Source organism: Podarcis liolepis, assembly GCF_965112155.1.
Source record: "Podarcis liolepis genome assembly, chromosome: 16".
NCBI classification, from domain to species: Eukaryota; Metazoa; Chordata; class Lepidosauria; order Squamata; family Lacertidae; genus Podarcis; species Podarcis liolepis.
Window position 1 is genome coordinate 23,561,635 of NC_139567.1, and position 17,628 is coordinate 23,579,262.

The window sequence follows — 17,628 nt, forward strand, 5'->3', positions numbered from 1 at the left end:
GTCCTCTTCCACTGTCTCCTCTCCCAGGTCCCGGATTCTGCCAGTCATTTCTGCCAGTTCCAACCTGGGGAGATCACTTCAGCACTAAAGCGGTTTGAGTTCACCCCTGGAGGCACACTCCATGGTCTCTCAAGATGCCAACAACAACTTTTAAAGCCTTCCAAGTTATTGGCCATCACTGCCTCCTGTGGGAGTGAGCTGCATAGTTTCACTATGAGCTGTGTGAAGAAGTCATTTCCTTCAACTGTCCTGAAATCTTCCAACACTCAGCTTCTTTGGATGTTCACAAATTATAGTTTATGAGTCAAGATAGGCAAAACAGCTGTTTTCAATGGATTCCTTTGTTGAATTTGTGACATACAGATTTATGGATCAGCCACTCAAAAGTCAAGGAGTGAGTTCCTCTGGAAACTTTACTCCACAGAAATCAAGACTGAACTTTACTTAACCTGTCAGCCACTGTCCAGTGAGCAACCTTTTCTGGTTTATTTGGCACACACCACAAAGGGCATTTTCACACCCTGAACTAAGTAAGAAAAACCTATCAACATGCCTCATATGCTATTTATAGCATATATGAGTAAGGTTCATAGGATGCAGAATTAGGCCTAAAACTGAAACAAGGGGTACAATCCTCCCACCTGTTTTGATTAATTTGATGCTTTTTAGAAACAAGAAAAGTTTGGGTATAAGGAGAGAGCTGAGAAATAGGCAAGCGTTCTAGTGTTGTTCCTTCAATTTGTATCTTTGAATTCCCTGTACACTAATTCTCATCTCCAGTTCTTCTGACAGGTTTCAGCTTGCTTCAGACACAACCTGATGAAGCACCTAAGAGCGTCAGGAGCCAAGTCACAGTTATTGTTCCTTTTATGGTTGAAGAGATTAAAACTAATGAAATTTGCAAGCCGTGGCTATGATCTCCTCCTAACTGATTTTAATCTCCCCTAAGCTGCTTTTGAAGTAGTTCTACTTTCTGGTATTGTGAAAACTGTTCCAACGCTTGCTGTGCCCCAGTCTTATGAAGGACATCTGAGCGCATCTGTTGAAGGAGGCCCTCGCTTACTTCAGCCTTGATTGATTGGTTGGTTGGTTGGTTGGTTGGTTGGTTGGTTGGCTGATTGATATTGTTCACCAGTGTCTTGTTTAATTTACAGAGGATCCTACACAGGATTCTTAACACATATTTGTTATGCCTTCAGCTTTAAGTGATTATACACTCTGAGTATAAACTCTTCCTGAAGAATACAGTCATACTCGGGTTGAATACGCTTTGAGTTGAGCGCGTTCGAGTTGCGCTCTGCGGCAACCCAGAATTAACGGAGCGCGTTACTTCCGGGTTTCGCCGCTTGCGCATGCGCAGATGCTCAAAATTATGTCACGCGCATGCGCATAAGTGGTGAAAAGTGACGCGCGCATGCGCAGACATGCCATCACTAGTTGCATTTGCTTCTAGATGCGAACGGGGCTCCGGAATGGATCCCGTTCGTATCTAGAGGTACCACTGTACCAGCATAAGGCCCACTCAGTCTAGCATTGTTTGGATAATCCCAGCTCCATTGTAATTTTCCCAGGCCAGTAGTCCACTGGTGGATTACTCGTCCTGAGACACTGAGAGCTGATTCCCACATTGTAGTAAGAAGATATGAAACCCCCTCATAGAAACCAAATGATATTGTCACTCATTGAAATGGTCCTAGTGTCATTGGGGTGGGGGGGAGTGAAAATGAAGCAAATTGCTGCTACAGTATCACATGAGTTCATTGCTCATGCAGTGTGAGCTGTTAAAACTCACAAATAAGCAGCCAATCTTAATTTTCAAGATATCCATAGCGTAATCACTATACATCACTGTTTTCTAATGGAGTACATGGTAATATCCTGTGACACACACAAAAACTGAACATTTTGTTGAAAGGGGAGTTCAAATTTGCCAGCACTGGAATATTGTTCAGATTTCAGTTGAGTGCTTATTTTAGGGGTCAGCAAATGTTTTCAGCAGGGGGCCGGTCCACTGTCCCTTAGACCTTGTGGGGGGCCAGACTATATTTTGAAGGGGGGAAATGAACGAATTCCTAAGCCCCACAAATAACCCAGAGATGCATTTTAAATAAAAACACACATTCTACACGTGTAAAAACAACAGGCAGGTCCCACAAATAACCCAGAGATGCATTTTAAATAAAACTGCACATTCTACTCAGGTAAAAACACACTGACCATTTGTGGGTCGGATTTAGAAGGCGATTGGGCCAGATCTGGCCCCCAGGCCTTAGTTTGCCTACCCATGACTTATTTCATACAAAAGACTCCAAAGTCTACAGCACTTTGATCACAGTTCCTGTTTAGTTCAGTCTGCCTTGGCGGGATTTGCTCTGCATTATTTCAGGTAGACCCCACAACGGAATCTACTCTGGATACCCCCCTTTGGTCCATCTTGGCAGCACTTTGGAAAATTGTCCTTTTGTTCAGGAGGTGGGTTGGGTGGGAAGCATGATGATAAAGAATCTGGCTCAATTTCCCTCCTGTCTCAAGAATGGTGATTGGAAATAATTGGAAGTGGCACTGGAAGTAATCGGAAGTGACAGCCCCTGTGCTCTGAGGCTTTTGCTTGAAGTCTAACAATCCCCCACAAAACAGAACCTAAATTTAAACAATGCAGTCACAAAGCGATTTGCCTTCAAGGTTGAAAGCCCTGTAATTTTAATTAATTAATCAATTTAAAAATAAATAAAAATAAATTGCAGCTTGAATGGGTTGGAGAGGAAAATGTTCTTGGCTATACATTTCTGCTTGGTTTCTCAAAGCTCTATTCAATACTTCCTGGTGTTCCTCTGCTTCTTTGCTCTGAAGGAGAGTTCAGCTCTATATTAAACATTTCCATAGCCCTTAAAATTTTTATCAAGGCTCTTTTTTTAAAAAAATATACTCGGCAGACTCAACTGTACAAAGCATCCAGCGCATGTCTCATAAATATGTACAGAATGGAGGAGTGCCGCCCTGCTCTCCTGATGCTTGTCCTAGGAAACAGCCTGGGGAAGGAATTGAGCTTTCTTTTCTTTTCCTTTTTTTAAATTTGTGCTTGATCCAGAGACCCAATTGGAATCAGGGATGTCATAGACATGCATACACTATGCATATATAATAATTGTACCTGGGACTTAACACAAGATGTGAGAAGAGATTGCCAGTTTACAAAGCCCTGAGGGGAAGGTGAAAGATAGGGACACTTGCACAAATGGCACCAAGAACACTTCTTAGTTTAAGATGAATAATGGATGGGTGGTGTTTATGCACTATAAAAAAAAGTGCAAGAGAACCTGTTTAGAAATCAAATATACTTTCTAGTCAATGTAGCACTTTGACCCGATTTACAGAGACGGGGGAAAACAAAAACCGAAAAAGAGTCGTTTGTTGAAACAGCCTCCAAATTAGGCCTTTCGAGATCCTGTCATGGACTGTATCACCTTAAGTGTGAAGCACAATGTCCTATCTTTTTGAGTGTCCCATTAACGATGGTTTCTAACAGTGACTTTTTGGATTTGCACCTCTAAACTGCTATATAAATGGGGTCTGTAAGTGGGCCTCTTTCAAACTTAGCACACAAACGAACAGGTGTGGTGTTGAAGAGTCAGTGTTGTGTAGTGGTTAGAGTTTTGAACCAGGATGTGGGCAGTCAGGGTTCAAATCCCCACTTGGCCACAAAGCTCACTCCATGACTGTCACTGCCTCTCAGCCTAATTTACTTCGCATGCTTGTTGTTGGGATTAAATGTGGAGAGGGAGGCCTATGTAAACCACCTTGAGCTTCTTGGAGAAAAAGACGAGATATAACTGCAAACAAACAAATAAATAAAAGCCCTAAATAGGGGCAAATGAAATCTTTCTGTAGCCCAGAGTGCTATGCTTTTTTTTTTTTAGAGAGAGAGGCTGTTGCTTTCTCTCTCACACACCCCCTCCATCTGGAATATATAATAATCCAACTGCCATTGATGATGATAGAATACAGCAAGTGCCAGCAAATCTTCCACCACAGATAATCCAATTAACACCTTCATTTGAAATGCCATGTGTAGGATATACCCTGCAGGAGCATTGCTTAGCAGCTTCAGCATTGAGGGCAAGGGAATCTGGTTCTCACTATTGCTTGTAGGATTTAGGATTCCTTTTCCACAAGTCTCTTGTCAACCCTCCCCCCCCCCCATCTTATCTGACCATGCTTTGTTTTACAAAACCTAATAAAACTACATGCCTGTCCTCAAATGGCTACAAGCATATACTTCTGGCTATAGAGCAAGCCCTAATCCATTAGCTGTGTAAACAATTGAATGCACAAGGAAACATCAGCGAATAAAACAGCCTTATTCCACGCCCCCACGCCCCAACGAATAGCTGATTTTAGCTCATTATATACATTACTAGATTGATGGAACATGGGAAATTAACAATGCAATGTGTGTATGTCTCTGTGTGGGATTGTGCTATGTAAGTCCAAGTTCTACAGCCAGAAAAGACATCTCCTGTGACTGGAATAAATTATGCAGATTTGTATAATGGGCCAGATTATCAAACATGCCAAATACAATCAGTGACACCCTGTTTCAGACCTTACAGCTCCAGGGTATCTCTATGCCCAGATCTAGGTATGCATTGGAGCATTCATAAGACTTGTTCAGCATACCAGAATCTAAAGAAAACAAGGAGGTGCTTTGAGAACTTCAGCTTGGAAGTGTCTTGAAAATGTTGGGTGGTATCAAACGAAACAGTTTCTCTACTGCAAGAACTATTATCAGCTACCAATTTTTTGTCCTCCATCATTCCTCATGCTTCTATCCTCTGTACCAGGCATAGGCAAACTCCAGCCCTCCAGATGTTTGGGACTACAATTCCCATCATCCCTGACCACTGGTCCTGTTAGCTAGGGATGGTGGGAATTGTAGTCCCAAACATCTGGAGGGCTGGAGTTTGCCTATGCCTGCTCTGTATTCTCTATGGGTAACCTGCCCTCTCCTCTATGTATGTGATCTGCCCTGCCTTCATAAATCTGCAGGAGTTTGTGGAACCCTAATGTCTGGAGCAGATTTACTGAGGGCACAGTGGCACACAGGGAGAATAGTGGGCAGGGAAATGCCATTGCGCAGCTAAAAGTCCTTGTCCCTGTGAAACTCTTCATTTGGCTATGACCCATTGTTGTTAGTAATAATAATAGGTACTGAAATAATTGGAACTTCTTTTTGTGCCAACACTACTGGATATTGGGACTCCTAACTTCAGCAAATTTTGTACACGTAGGACCATGTTGAGTGTGTTGACTTATCATCTTCTAAGTTTTACTAGTATGGGACAGAACTTGCATAGTGAAGTCTCCTGCAGCATTTTCAGAATAGTAGCGCAGCACAGCTCTTGGAACTCCTTTATTTTTGTTACTTTGCCCAACTGCGCAATACACCTGAAAACGTACATCTTAAAAGGCATTCTTTTCTACCAAAGAAATGTACAATTTGGTTATAGCCTTTAACCTTGCACAAAGTGGAAATGAAATACAAGCATAAATTTCTTCAGCAGGAGCGACATGGGCATAGTTAAATTGTTGCAAAGAAATATGAGGATGGGTGTGTGCTGCGCTAAAAGTGAATGTATGGAAAATTTGCATTTCTGGTAACATTTGCCCACAAATTTATACGTTGCGCTGTCCTGTTGTAATTTCCATCCTCTTGCCTTTGAGATACGTATATGAACAGAACTACAACTCTTCATACTCTGCTTGTGTTCCTGCTAGTGAACTGGCCTTCTATCTTGAGGGCTGGCCATTGCTCAGTTTATCCATTATTGGGCATAGAATGGTTACAAATCCCTGATATTATCCCAGAGGAGGGGGGAAACTCCCCGGTATTGTGATTCCATTCAAATGGCCACAAAATGTGAAAACTAGGGGACAAACACTGCGTACAGAAGAAACCTCATATTATGAGCTCTGCTGGATCATGCCAAAAACCCATTTACTCCAGCATCCTCCTTCCCACAGCAGCAGGCCAAATTGCCTTCAGGTATCCTACAAACAGAGCCTGAACCCAACAACCTTAATATGGAGTGTCTCCATTAGTCTTTTGGGTGGGTCATAAAGCAGTTTTTACCCATTTGTACTTAATTTGTTCCCATTGTATTCCATCAGTGCATATCACATTTCCTGCGAGTAAGCTGCATTTGAATTGTTGTAGATTTTGGCAAAAAAAGTTTGTGCCATGTTGGGGCTAAAACAAGTGCAAGATATTGGTTGCCAGTCTTCTGTTTAAGTCTGATGTGCCCAGAAGGTTGGGAAATGTGAAATACTCCCGTACCCAACCTACTCTGTATTGGGACTTGGCACCAAGGCTAATGAGAGAGGGCACATGCATCAGCTAGCAAAAACTTGTACTCTGTCCTTCCTCATGTTTCCATCCTCAGTACCCTCTCTGGGTGGTAATGCTTCTGAATACTAGTTACTGGAAAACCATGGGGAGGAGGTTGCTCTTGTGATTGAGTTGTCACCGTCACACAGGCATCTGGGTGGCCACTCTGAAAGCAGGATCCTGGACCAGATGGGCCTTTGGCTTGATCCAGCAAGCTCTTGCTATTTTCTTATGTCCACCAGCTTTCCTAAAAGAGGAGTCGTCTCTGAATCTACTAAAAAAGCCAATGCAATTCTGGGCCTCATCAATAGGAGTATAGCATCTAGATCAAGGGAAGTAATAGTGCCACTGTATTCTGCTCTGGTCAGACCTCACCTGGAGTACTGTGTCCAGTTCTGGGCACCACAGTTCAAGAAGGACACTGACAAGCTGGAACGTGTCCAGAGGAGGGCAACCAAAATGGTCAAAGGCCTGGAAATGATGCCTTATGAGGAACAGCTAAGGGAGCTGGGCATGTTTAGCCTGGAGAAGAGGAGGTTAAGGGGTGATATGATAGCCATGTTCAAATATATAAAAGGATGTCACATAGAGGAGGGAGAAAGGTTGTTTTCTGCTGCCCCAGAGAAGCGGACATGGAGCAATGGATCCAAACTACAAGAAAGAAGATTCCACCTAAACATTAGGAAGAACTTCCTGACAGTAAGAGCTGTTCGACAGTGGAATTTGCTGCCAAAGAGTGTGGTGGAGTCTCCTTTTTTGGAGGTCTTTAAGCAGAGGCTTGACAACCATATGTCAGGAGTGCTCTGATGGTGTTTCCTGCTTGGCAGGGGGTTGGACTCGATGGCCCTTGTGGTCTCTTCCAACTCTATGATTCTATGATTCTGTGATTCTACTCTGGGTCTTCCAGACTGGTGAGGAGGGATGAAGGCATAGCAGCCCTTTGCGATGCGCTGATACGGGATTTTTCACAGAGCTGCCTGCTTGTCAATCCAATGTGGAAAGTGGAATTGAGGGGAAAGCTTGTTCTCCACACTGTGATGTCTCTGGAGAGGTGGAGAAGGAGGCTGCCGCTGACTCAGTCACAAGGGAGGCCAGCCTTCGTCTCATTTTACTCAAGCCTGCCTTTCTTAATCATTTCCTCCATCTTTTTACCTCCTCCATTTTACAGAGAATCTTTTATATGGGACGTATCGGTACTAACTTAGTTTGCCTGCTATGCAGATGACACAACAGTCAGCAGCTTTTTGGTGTTGTTGTGTGTGTTTTTTTGCCATCTATGGCAAATAATTATCAATCTTTTGTTGTAGTATAAGTAGCTGACGGTGATAACATGTATTATAAAAAAGCATTTTAAATAGACTATTGAATAATTTTCCGTGCTTCACTGATTCCCCTGGATTTCTCTCCCTGCCTTTCTGGTCCTTTCGCACACTGGACACAATCCAGCTCAAGTTAAACACTTAGAAGTCCCATTGATTTCAATGGAAGAGATTTAAGAACATGCATAACCATGTAATTCTGTTCATGTCTGCTCAGAGGAAAGTCCCATTGAGTTTGGTGGGGCTTACTCCCAGGTAAGTGGATAAGCTCCCTCTACTTAAATAAATGATTTCCCAAGGTAGCTTAAAGTCAGCTGAAATGCCAGATATAATTTAGTTATGCAGCTAAAAATGGAAAGCGTGAAGGTGTAAGCAACACATTTGGGAGAATTTGAATCTTACAGGTACACTCATCAGCAAGCCATTATTAGCTGCTGTTCCCTGTTGACTCTGTGGCAAACCTGATTCTCCTCTCTGTAATGTGTTAAATTACTCTCCTTTTCTTCCACTGTCTTTCTGTTGTTTCCTTCCCCTTTGATTTCCCCTATCTTCAGCCCATTCTTATTTTCTCTCTTTTGTTGGCTCCCCACTTCAGTTTGTCTATCTTTTCTTCTCCCGTGCATCCCCGCTCCCTCTTTCTCCCTTCTTCACCTCCCTCCCATGTACTTTTAGCACATCTGTTTCTAATTTTGGGCTGTCTATGGTATCTGTTGGAAACAATGGGCTCCTTTAAAATATCAGAAATAAATTTCTGAGCAGAACGACATACACAAAAGTGAGCAGATTGGCCACTGATCTTGAAACAATGCTTTGTTGTTCAAATGTGTGGATGGCAAAGTTGTCTAAGGCTTTGTATCCTAAAAACCTCAGCATTTTTATGTGTGTGTGAGCTCTGCAGGCAGCATTTAAGATTTCTCCAAGAGACGTATTTAACATTAAACAGCTTCAACAGCTTTTTGTGTTAAACAACAACAACCCATACCTTTAGGAGAAGAGAGCCTCATGCTTTAAACGCTATTCATTCCGATATGCGAATTGAATTTTAACTGCCCCCCCCTATTTTTGTTCTCCATAAAAATAATAAAAATGCCAAGAAATTGAAAACAGATGATCTCCATGCTCAACAAACTTCGATGCCAGCCCCCCGCTTTAAATCATAAAAAGTAACTTATTTTTCCAAGAGCCCCTCCCTTGCTAGTTACTGTTCTGGTTGCAACTCCTCTTTTGTTAGGATTTTTTTTTTCCTTTTAGAAAAGACTAAAAAAAAAACCTCCAACTTACCTAGAAACAGGATAGAAAGTGCAGACATTCCGTCTCTGTGAGAGAGACTTTTCTTCCCCCTTTTTTTTACTTCTCTCCACTCAGGAATGGCAGGCAGACCTGCTCAGAATTCAAAGTAACGCCTCTGGAATGTGCTCCATGTAATTGCATCCATGTGCCAGAAAAATAACCAACTTTGCTCCTTCTTCCCTTCTGCTATTCATTCCCCCCATCCAGTTTCCATGCAGATACGAGGAGAGCCTGTTTCTCTCTGTCCGCTGGTTCGGAGCCTGTCAGCATCTGGAAGAGGAAAGACAAGAGGCGGTGCAGCTGAGAGACACATCTATGGCTGCAGAGAGTAATTTCTCATGTCTGGAAAGAAAGAGAGAAAAGAGGAGGGAAAATACACAGCGCACAATTTTAACCATATGGCTGGATCCCAGAACAGCCCCTCCCTACCATCAGCCAGGATTAACAGTGAAGGCTGGTCATGTGGTGAGCTCTTACTTACTCCTGGTAAAAGAGCAACTGTACGTTCTGTGGCAAAGCAAGTAGATTGCACTGGTGTCAAAATGGTTAAGTAGATTAAAATTGGAAAATAATTGTCCCTCGAGTAGGGGGGGCCCTGTGGCTTTCCAGGTGTTGCTGAACTTCAACAGCATGTTTTAAATATGTTTTTATTGCTTTGTCAGTTGTTTGCCAGTCCGGGCACCTTTGAAACAAGGGGCAGGATATAAATTTAATAAATATTAATAACAACATCAGCAGCTGCTCCCATCATCCCTGCCCCTTGGCCATCCTGTTGAGGCTGATAGAAAGTGAAGTCCAATGACATGGAAAAGAACAGTAATACTCTCTCTCCTAATGCTAGAAGGTGTGGACATCGAGCGAAGCTGAATGTTGGAAGATTCAGGATAGATAAAACACTCATACAGCACATAGTTGAACTATGGAACTCACTCCCACAGGAGGCAGCAATGGCCACCGACCTGGAGGACTTTAAAAGAGGATTGGACAAATGCATGGAAGAGAAGGCTATCAGTGGCTACTAGCCATGATACTTATGCCCTGCGTTCATGATCTGAGACAGTAATGCTTCTGAATACCAGTTGCTGGAAACAACAGGAGGGGAGAATGCTTTTATGGCTGTGTTACACACAGAGGCGGAACCAAAGGGGGCGGGGGGCACTGGGCACTGCACTTATTGTGGGGCCTGCAGCGTGCCCGAGCCATGCGTCTCTCCTGGGAGTGACATGGTGGTTCGGGTGCCTGCAGGTTCCACACTGCCTGTAGGGTGCACTCGCTGCCCTGGGTGCCTGAGCGGCTAGCTACACCGCTGGTTACACAGTCTTACATGTGGAAAAACCTATGTGATGCCTAGTGGTTTGAGGATTATTGAAGTTAGACTCATTTTTCCTCTTGTCTAGGTTTTCCCCATACAAATCCCTGTTGGCCAACATCATCGGTTGAACTAGTCAGAGGGAAGAGCAACAGGTAGCTGTTAACAGGTCACAGTACTGATTGTGCCCCCCCCCCTTCCTCAATTCCAGGACATATCTTACATTATGTAGCAGCTGTGGTATCATGTAGAACAGGGGCCAGCAAACTTTTTCAGCAGGGGGCGGGTCCACTGTCCCTTAGACCTTGTGGGGGGCTATATTTGGGGGGGGGAAATAAATGAACGAATTCCTATGCCCCCAAAATAACCCAGAGATGCATTTTAAATAAAAGCACACATTCGACTCATGTAAAAACACGTGATTCCCGGACTGTCTGCAGGCCAGATTTAAAAGGCAATTGGGCCGGATCTGGCCCCCAGGCCTTAGTTTGCCTACCCATGATGTAGAAGGTCAACCAAATCAGTTTCATTCACCCAACCAGAGTACAAGCTAGCCTGTGGTATTTCTGTACTTCAGCTTATTCGTACCCTACTGTTACTGGTATTTGAAAGCCTCCTGGGTTTGGCAGGATCACACACACACATACACACCTCATTGTTTGTTGCAACTTTTGGTCCCACTCAAGTGGGGACAAAGAATGGATGGGCTTTTTAAAAAAGATCTGCCTTCCTGCTCCTTTCAGAGTGCTGCCTTCCTTTCAAACTCCAGTAGCCTCAAATATCACTCAGCTCAGCAGTGGAAAGACCAATGGGTGGCTGCTAACACTGGCAATTTTTGGTTTGGATGTTTAGGCTGGTCCTGGATTTAGGGGCAGTGTGTGTGTTGTGTGGACACTACAACTCGGCTCAGATGCCTGCATCTCCCTGTCTCCAGGTTGCAGAAAGCTGAGTAATCGATCTATCGCCTTCCACACATGTCTCTGAAGGAGACGTGAAAAATACAACAAAAGCAGTCAAAAACAATACAACACAGCAGTTAGATCTCACTCATGGGATGAGCAAGTTAATACCAGACAACAGATGATTCCTATGATTCTCTTTTCGCAATTGCCCCTTTAGATTAGCCTTATTTGGCTGTGATCACAATAAAGAGCTCCTCTGGAGAAATCACTGTGTCATCTGCTATGTTCGCCCACAACTTAACACACTTAAGAATCTTTTAATCACTCTTTTATTTCCACAGTCCGGTTGCTTAAAATTGGGTGGAATGGGGGGGATAACCCCCCCAACTCCATGTCCCCTGCTTCCCCCCGCACAGATTAATGAACACTTTTTCTTAGTTCTGCATGGTAATGCTATGTATTATTTGAGTTGATTATATCGTCATACGACTTACACATACCAACATTTGTTTATAATAATTGCTTCACATCCTATTTGAACAGTTGAAAAATGGCCGTCCATCCCTATTTATTTACAGTGGTATATTGGGTTAAGAACTTAATTCATCCTGGAGGTCTGTTCTTAACCTGAAGCACCACTTTAGCTAATGGGGCCTCCTGCTGCTACTGCACCGCCGCTACATGATTTCTGTTCTCATCCTGAAGCAAAGTTCTTAACCCGAGGCGATATTTCTGGGTTAGCGGAGTCTGTAACCTGAAGCGTATGTAACCTGAAGCGTCTGTAACCCGAGGTACCACTGTATACCACTTTTCAGGCAAACCTCACAAAGCAATTCACAAAAGCCCATTAAAAAGACAAAATTGACACTTATTGTTGTAAGTCGCAATAAAGGGGAAATGCAACTGTTTGCTTAGAATGAGCAAAACTGCTTCTTCTCCACTCTCAGGGCAAGATGGTCCTTCAGAAACCCCTGTGGTAGCAGCTGGGGTGGGAGTAGGACATAGGACCCAAATATCTGAGAGACTGCCTTCTTACCAGATTTCCAATTTCCATGGGGAGAGACCGTAGAACTCTCTTCATCATAATATAGTGCGCATAATATAGGCTTTGAATGGAGAAGCTTTCAGGACCAATCTCAGGCTTCTCTAGTTTGGAAAGGATGAGCTAGCAAGTGAGGAGCAAGAGATCTTTCTGAGTTCTTGGAGAGCCACTACCAATCAGAGCAGGTGATACTAGCTAGATGTACCAATCCTTTGACCTGGTTCTAGTTGTGTGCCTACAAGATGTTTAAAATCAAAATGAAAAGAACGTCTGATGATCTAAGCGGAAAGCCACTGGGTGCTTTGCCAGATATATAACAGTCACCCTGACTGATAGATGAAAGGTATTGTATGAAAGCTATTGCTAGGTCTTGAATGAAGTAGGAAAATAGAATTTCTAATAGACTGGTGGATCACAAGCTTCCATCCTGTATCCTCCCCTCTTCAAAGATAGCTGGACTAAATAGATGCAAAGGATCAGAAGCAATTGTAAAGCTGAAATTGCTTATGAGCTTTCGTTGCCGCTATTAACTGATCCTTGTGGAAGAGAACTCAGAGGAGCATTTGTAATGTAAATGAGCATTCTGGCAAATGTAGGCTTTATATTTGCATTACAGACTATTGAAGCAAAAGGCTCCTCAAGTTTCCTGTGAAAAAAATGCCCATAGGCTTGGCCTTGCTCTTTCCATTCCCCCTCTATATGAGCTTCATAAGGATATATAAGAAGTGCCCAGCTTCTGGATCAAGCCAAAGACCCATATAGGCTATCATTCTGCTCTCACAGTGGCTAACCAGAGGCCTGTGAAAAGCTTGCAAGTGAGACATGGGTGCAACAGCTGTGCTCCCTAGTAACTGGTATTGAGATGAATACCACCTCTAATATGGAGGTAGGATACAGCCATCAGGACTAGCAGCTATTGATAGCCTTATTTGTCTAACTGCCCTTTAAAGCTGCCCAAGTTGGTGTCAATTACTAAACCTTATGGTAGGAAACTCCATAGTTAATCTAAGAAATGCTTCCTTTTGTCTTTCCTGAATCTTCGAACATGACTCTGGGTTCTGGTATTATGAGAAAGGGAGAAAAACATGTCTCTGTCAACTTTCTCCACACTATGCATAATCTTAAATGTCTCTATCCTGTCACCTTCTAGACACGTTTCTCTAAAATAAAAAGGCTCAAGTGTTGCAATTCTTCCTTTTAGGGCGATTGTTCCAGCTCAGTTACAATTTTGATTGCCCTTTGATGATTTTTTCCCACAATATTCTTTTTGAAATAAAAAAATTCCTTCCAGTAGCACATTCTTTTTGAAGTGTAGCAAGCAGAACTGTATGCTGTATTCCAAATGTAATCATGCCATAGATTTGTATACAGTGGTACCTCGGGTTACATACGCTTCAGGTTACAGACTCACTAACCCAGAAATAGTACCTCGGGTTAAGAACTTTGCTTCAGGATGATAACAGAAATCTTGCTCCAGCGGTGTGGTGGCAGCAGGAGATACCATTAGCTAAAGTGGTGCTTCAGGTTAAGACCAGTTTCAGGTTAAGAACGGACCTCCGGAATGAATTAAGTACTTAACCCGAGGTACTACTGTACTGGCATTATAAGCTTGTTGGTTTTATCCTTAATTGTTTTTCCAGTGACATGGAACATACCCTTTTCATAGCTGCCACATACTTCCAAGGTAATTTACTCCAATGTGCAGTGCTTTGAACGGCATTTGCCAGTTTAATGTCTATTCCTCCAAATTGGCAAGATCCTTTTGGAACTTCTCACAATCCCTTTTTGTCCTTACCAGCCTGGGCAACTTGGTGTCATAAATAAAACTTAGCACATCTGTGTCATTTTTGAAAATGCACAAGTCCTTATACTAATCCTTGTAGAATTGTGCTTTCCTACATCTTTCCATTGGAAGAACTATCAATTTATTCCCACTCTTTGCTACTGGTTCTTTAATGAGTTACTGATCCATACGGGGACCTGCTCTCTTATCCTTTGGCTGCTAAGCTTACACAGGAGGGACTAAATCATTGCCTAAGTAGATAATTTTGACTGGATCACTTCTATCCATATACTTATCAAAACTACCAGAGAACTCTAAATATTCAGAAAGAACTTACTGTTGTGGAAGCCATGCTGATTCTTTACATACTAGAAAGACTTGTTCTTCTGTTGGTAATTCTATATTTAATTAATAATACTTTCCACCCATTTCCCCATAGCAAATGTTAAACTAACTGGCCTTTGTATTCTACATATGAGCGTAGAGAGGAGCACGGATAGTAAGATAGAACCACAGTTACTAAAAAATTGCTTGGGAGAAGCCACACCAGTGGGGTCTCTTGCTTCCCATATGGATTATGTGAGTGTTAATTTAGGCTTAGGAACTTTCATTACCTCCTCCAGAAATAAACCACTTAGAAATGGGAAAATTTGTTTTCTTATATAATCCAATCTCATGATCACTAAAAAGTCTTCCTAGGGACGCAGGTGGCGCTGTGGGTTAAACCACAGAGCCTAGGACTTGCCAATCAGAAGGTCAGCGGTTCGAATCCCCACGACGGAGTGAGCTCCCGTTGCTCGGTCCCTGCTCCTGCCAACCTAGCAGTTTGAAAGCATGTCAAAGTGAAAGTAGATAAATAGGTACCGCTCTGGCAGGAAGGTAAACGGCGTTTTCCATGCACTGCTCTGGTTTTGCCAAAAGCAGCTTAGTCATGCTGGCCACATGACCCGGAAGCTGTACACCAGCTCCCTCGGCCAATAAAGCGAGATGAGTGCCACAACCCCAGAGTCGGTCACGACTGGACCTAATGGTCAGGGGTCCCTTTATGTAGTCTTCCTAGAACAGCCATAGGAAAGGAATAACTTAAAATACTGTCTTGACTAAATGCTTTATTAAAAGCAAGCCCACCCAAAGGCAGCAAAATTCATCATTAACAAATAAGCACAACCTTTGCTAAAAGGGAGCAGCATCTGCATATTTTGCCTACAAAATAAGAGGTTGGTTTCCTTCTGAACTTCTGTACTTGCCTGACTGAACAGGCTGCTGGTTTCTAAGCATTGGAGCCAGGAGCATGGCTGAATTTTCAGCATAGGATACAAATCAATGGAGAAAAGTGCATTCCCCCCCATCCCCCACTCTCCCAGATTCAAGAAGCACTGAGCTTGTCACTCCACATTACAGCTCAGATAGACGACATCCCAAGCTACGCTATGAATGCTACCCAAAATGTTTCATCGTTTTAATAGAATCAATGCATCAGGAGTCGAGAGAGAAAGAAGCATCATTCCTTGTGCTTATTCCCCAGTGTCCATGGAAATCATCAGAGGAATGTGAGAAGCAAAACCTGCAATTCTAGACCCATTCTAGCTCAATGAAACTTACTTTTGAGAAAACCTGCATAGCAATGCACTGTAAGGCAATGATGGAAGCAAACGTGTTTCAAATCCCATGCTACCAAGAGGAGAGAGTATGTGTGTGGAAGTAGTGGAATATCTTTGCTTCCATGTCTCTTGCAAATATCCTTTTAAGTAGCATTGACTGGAGCCCACAACAAATGCTTGATAAAAATTAACAAAGTATGTGTGGGGTGCTAGGAGATAAGAGACTGATGGATTCAGGTGCTGAAGGTGATAAGAAGCACCTTTCCCGTTCTAGTTATGTTTGAGAGCTCAGATGTTGAAAACATAGTTTACAGTTTCTATTATTATTATTATTATTATTATTATTATTATTATTATTATTAGAATTCATATACCACCCTATACCCAGAGGTCTCAGGGAGGTTCACAGAGATCAACATAAAAACCACAATATATATAATAAAAATAACCCAAGAACTCACTCCCCAAATAGCCACATTTTAAATGGGCAAAGGGTGTCAATCAGATCAACCAAAGGCCTGGTTAAAAAGGAACTGGATTACCGGGTGGATGGACCAGAGAAGAACCAGAATGAAAAGGTATTCTCTCAGGAGGTGGTGTTCAGATTTCATTTTTCCAGTGTGGCTTTATTCCATGGAGCCTCCCACATCTGCTTGGGTATTTGTTCTTTATTTGGGTCAGCTGTAGATATGTGCTTCCAATGCTGGGCAATGAATTGTGACATTTGGAAGTACATAGACTTAGTCTCTCATTGCTGAGGAGATGTGCTCTGGAGTGTGTTTAGATTAGCTTTGTTAACTGTATGCATTTCTTTATACAAAAGGAGTCCCAAAATGGTTTACAGGAACAATAGTATATAATACCCCCCATTATGCTTAAAGTGTCAACAGTAATCATCCAACAACATATAATAATCACCCCACCAAAAAATAAATGACCCAAACCAGACCATTAACGTTGTCCAAATGCCCAGGAGAATAAAAACGTATTTGCTTGGCACCAGAAGGACGACGAATTCAGTACTTGGCGAGCCTCTGTGAGGAAGGTATTCAACAACTGGGTCCACTACAGAAAGAACCCCATTTTATGTCACCCTCTCAGGGGATACACGTAAATAATCCTAAGATGTTGATCTCAGGGTCCAGGTGGGTTCATATAGCGGCAAGTGGTCCTTGAGTTATGGTGTGGGGTCCTGAGCCATGCAAGGCTTTAGAGGTCAAAACCAGCATTTTGAATTGGGCTCCAAAACAAATTGGCAGCCAAGCAGTTGGGAGTAAGCAAGATACGCAATAAGTGCAGGTGAGCCAGAACTGGAGTTATATATGTTCCGGCCATCTAGTTCCAATCAGTAGTCTGATCACTATTCTGCTCTGGCTGCTGTTTCCAAACAGCCTTCAAAGCCAGCCTGACACACATTGTAGCAGTCTAATCTAGATATTACCAAAGCATAGACCACTGAAGTCCAGCTATTCCCATCCACATAAGGTCATAAACTGCTGAAACTGGTGGAAGACACTCTGTGTACCTGGGTATCTAAGACAAGCAAGGTGGCATGAGTGAAAACCTTACACATCTAATGTATGCTTCCCCCCTTTTTTTTAACCCCCCACAAAGTATATCAACCTTACATGCCAGATAACAGCTTTCTTGCAATACAGGTGAATAGAACTTGATTCAGAGTTCACAGGCTGTTCATGATGTCTTTTCAATACCCATACACCTTAAGCAGCTTTGAGAAACATATCAAGCTAACAAAAGCACATGCAGAATTCAGGGCTTGCAAACAAAAATACACCCTCTGCCTCATGCAGATAGCTTAGCACATATTACTGAGTGTGAAAGCTTTGGTTAGCAAACAGGATTTTTGTTTTAAGCTTACAAGGGTCTTTCCCCCAACACTCAGTTGAAATGAAGCAGTTGAGGTTCTGTTTCCCCCTTTCTCCACAAAAAAATAAGAACACACTTAAGAGGTTCCTTTTGTTATATTTATAGATGCC

The 17,628-nt window shown here is 42.7% G+C and overlaps 1 protein-coding gene across 1 annotated transcript in view; it reads right to left on the minus strand.

The window, feature by feature from the left end:
• The window catches only part of CLMP (CXADR like cell adhesion molecule), a 56,808-nt gene extending 47,403 nt beyond the window's left edge, over positions 1-9,405 (minus strand). The window contains exon 1 of the mRNA XM_083481147.1: positions 8,986-9,405. Within this exon, the coding sequence (XP_083337273.1) occupies positions 8,986-9,013 (28 nt within the window). The 5' untranslated portion in view covers positions 9,014-9,405. The remainder of the gene's footprint in view (positions 1-8,985) is intronic.
• Positions 9,406-17,628: the final 8,223 nt, after the last annotated feature.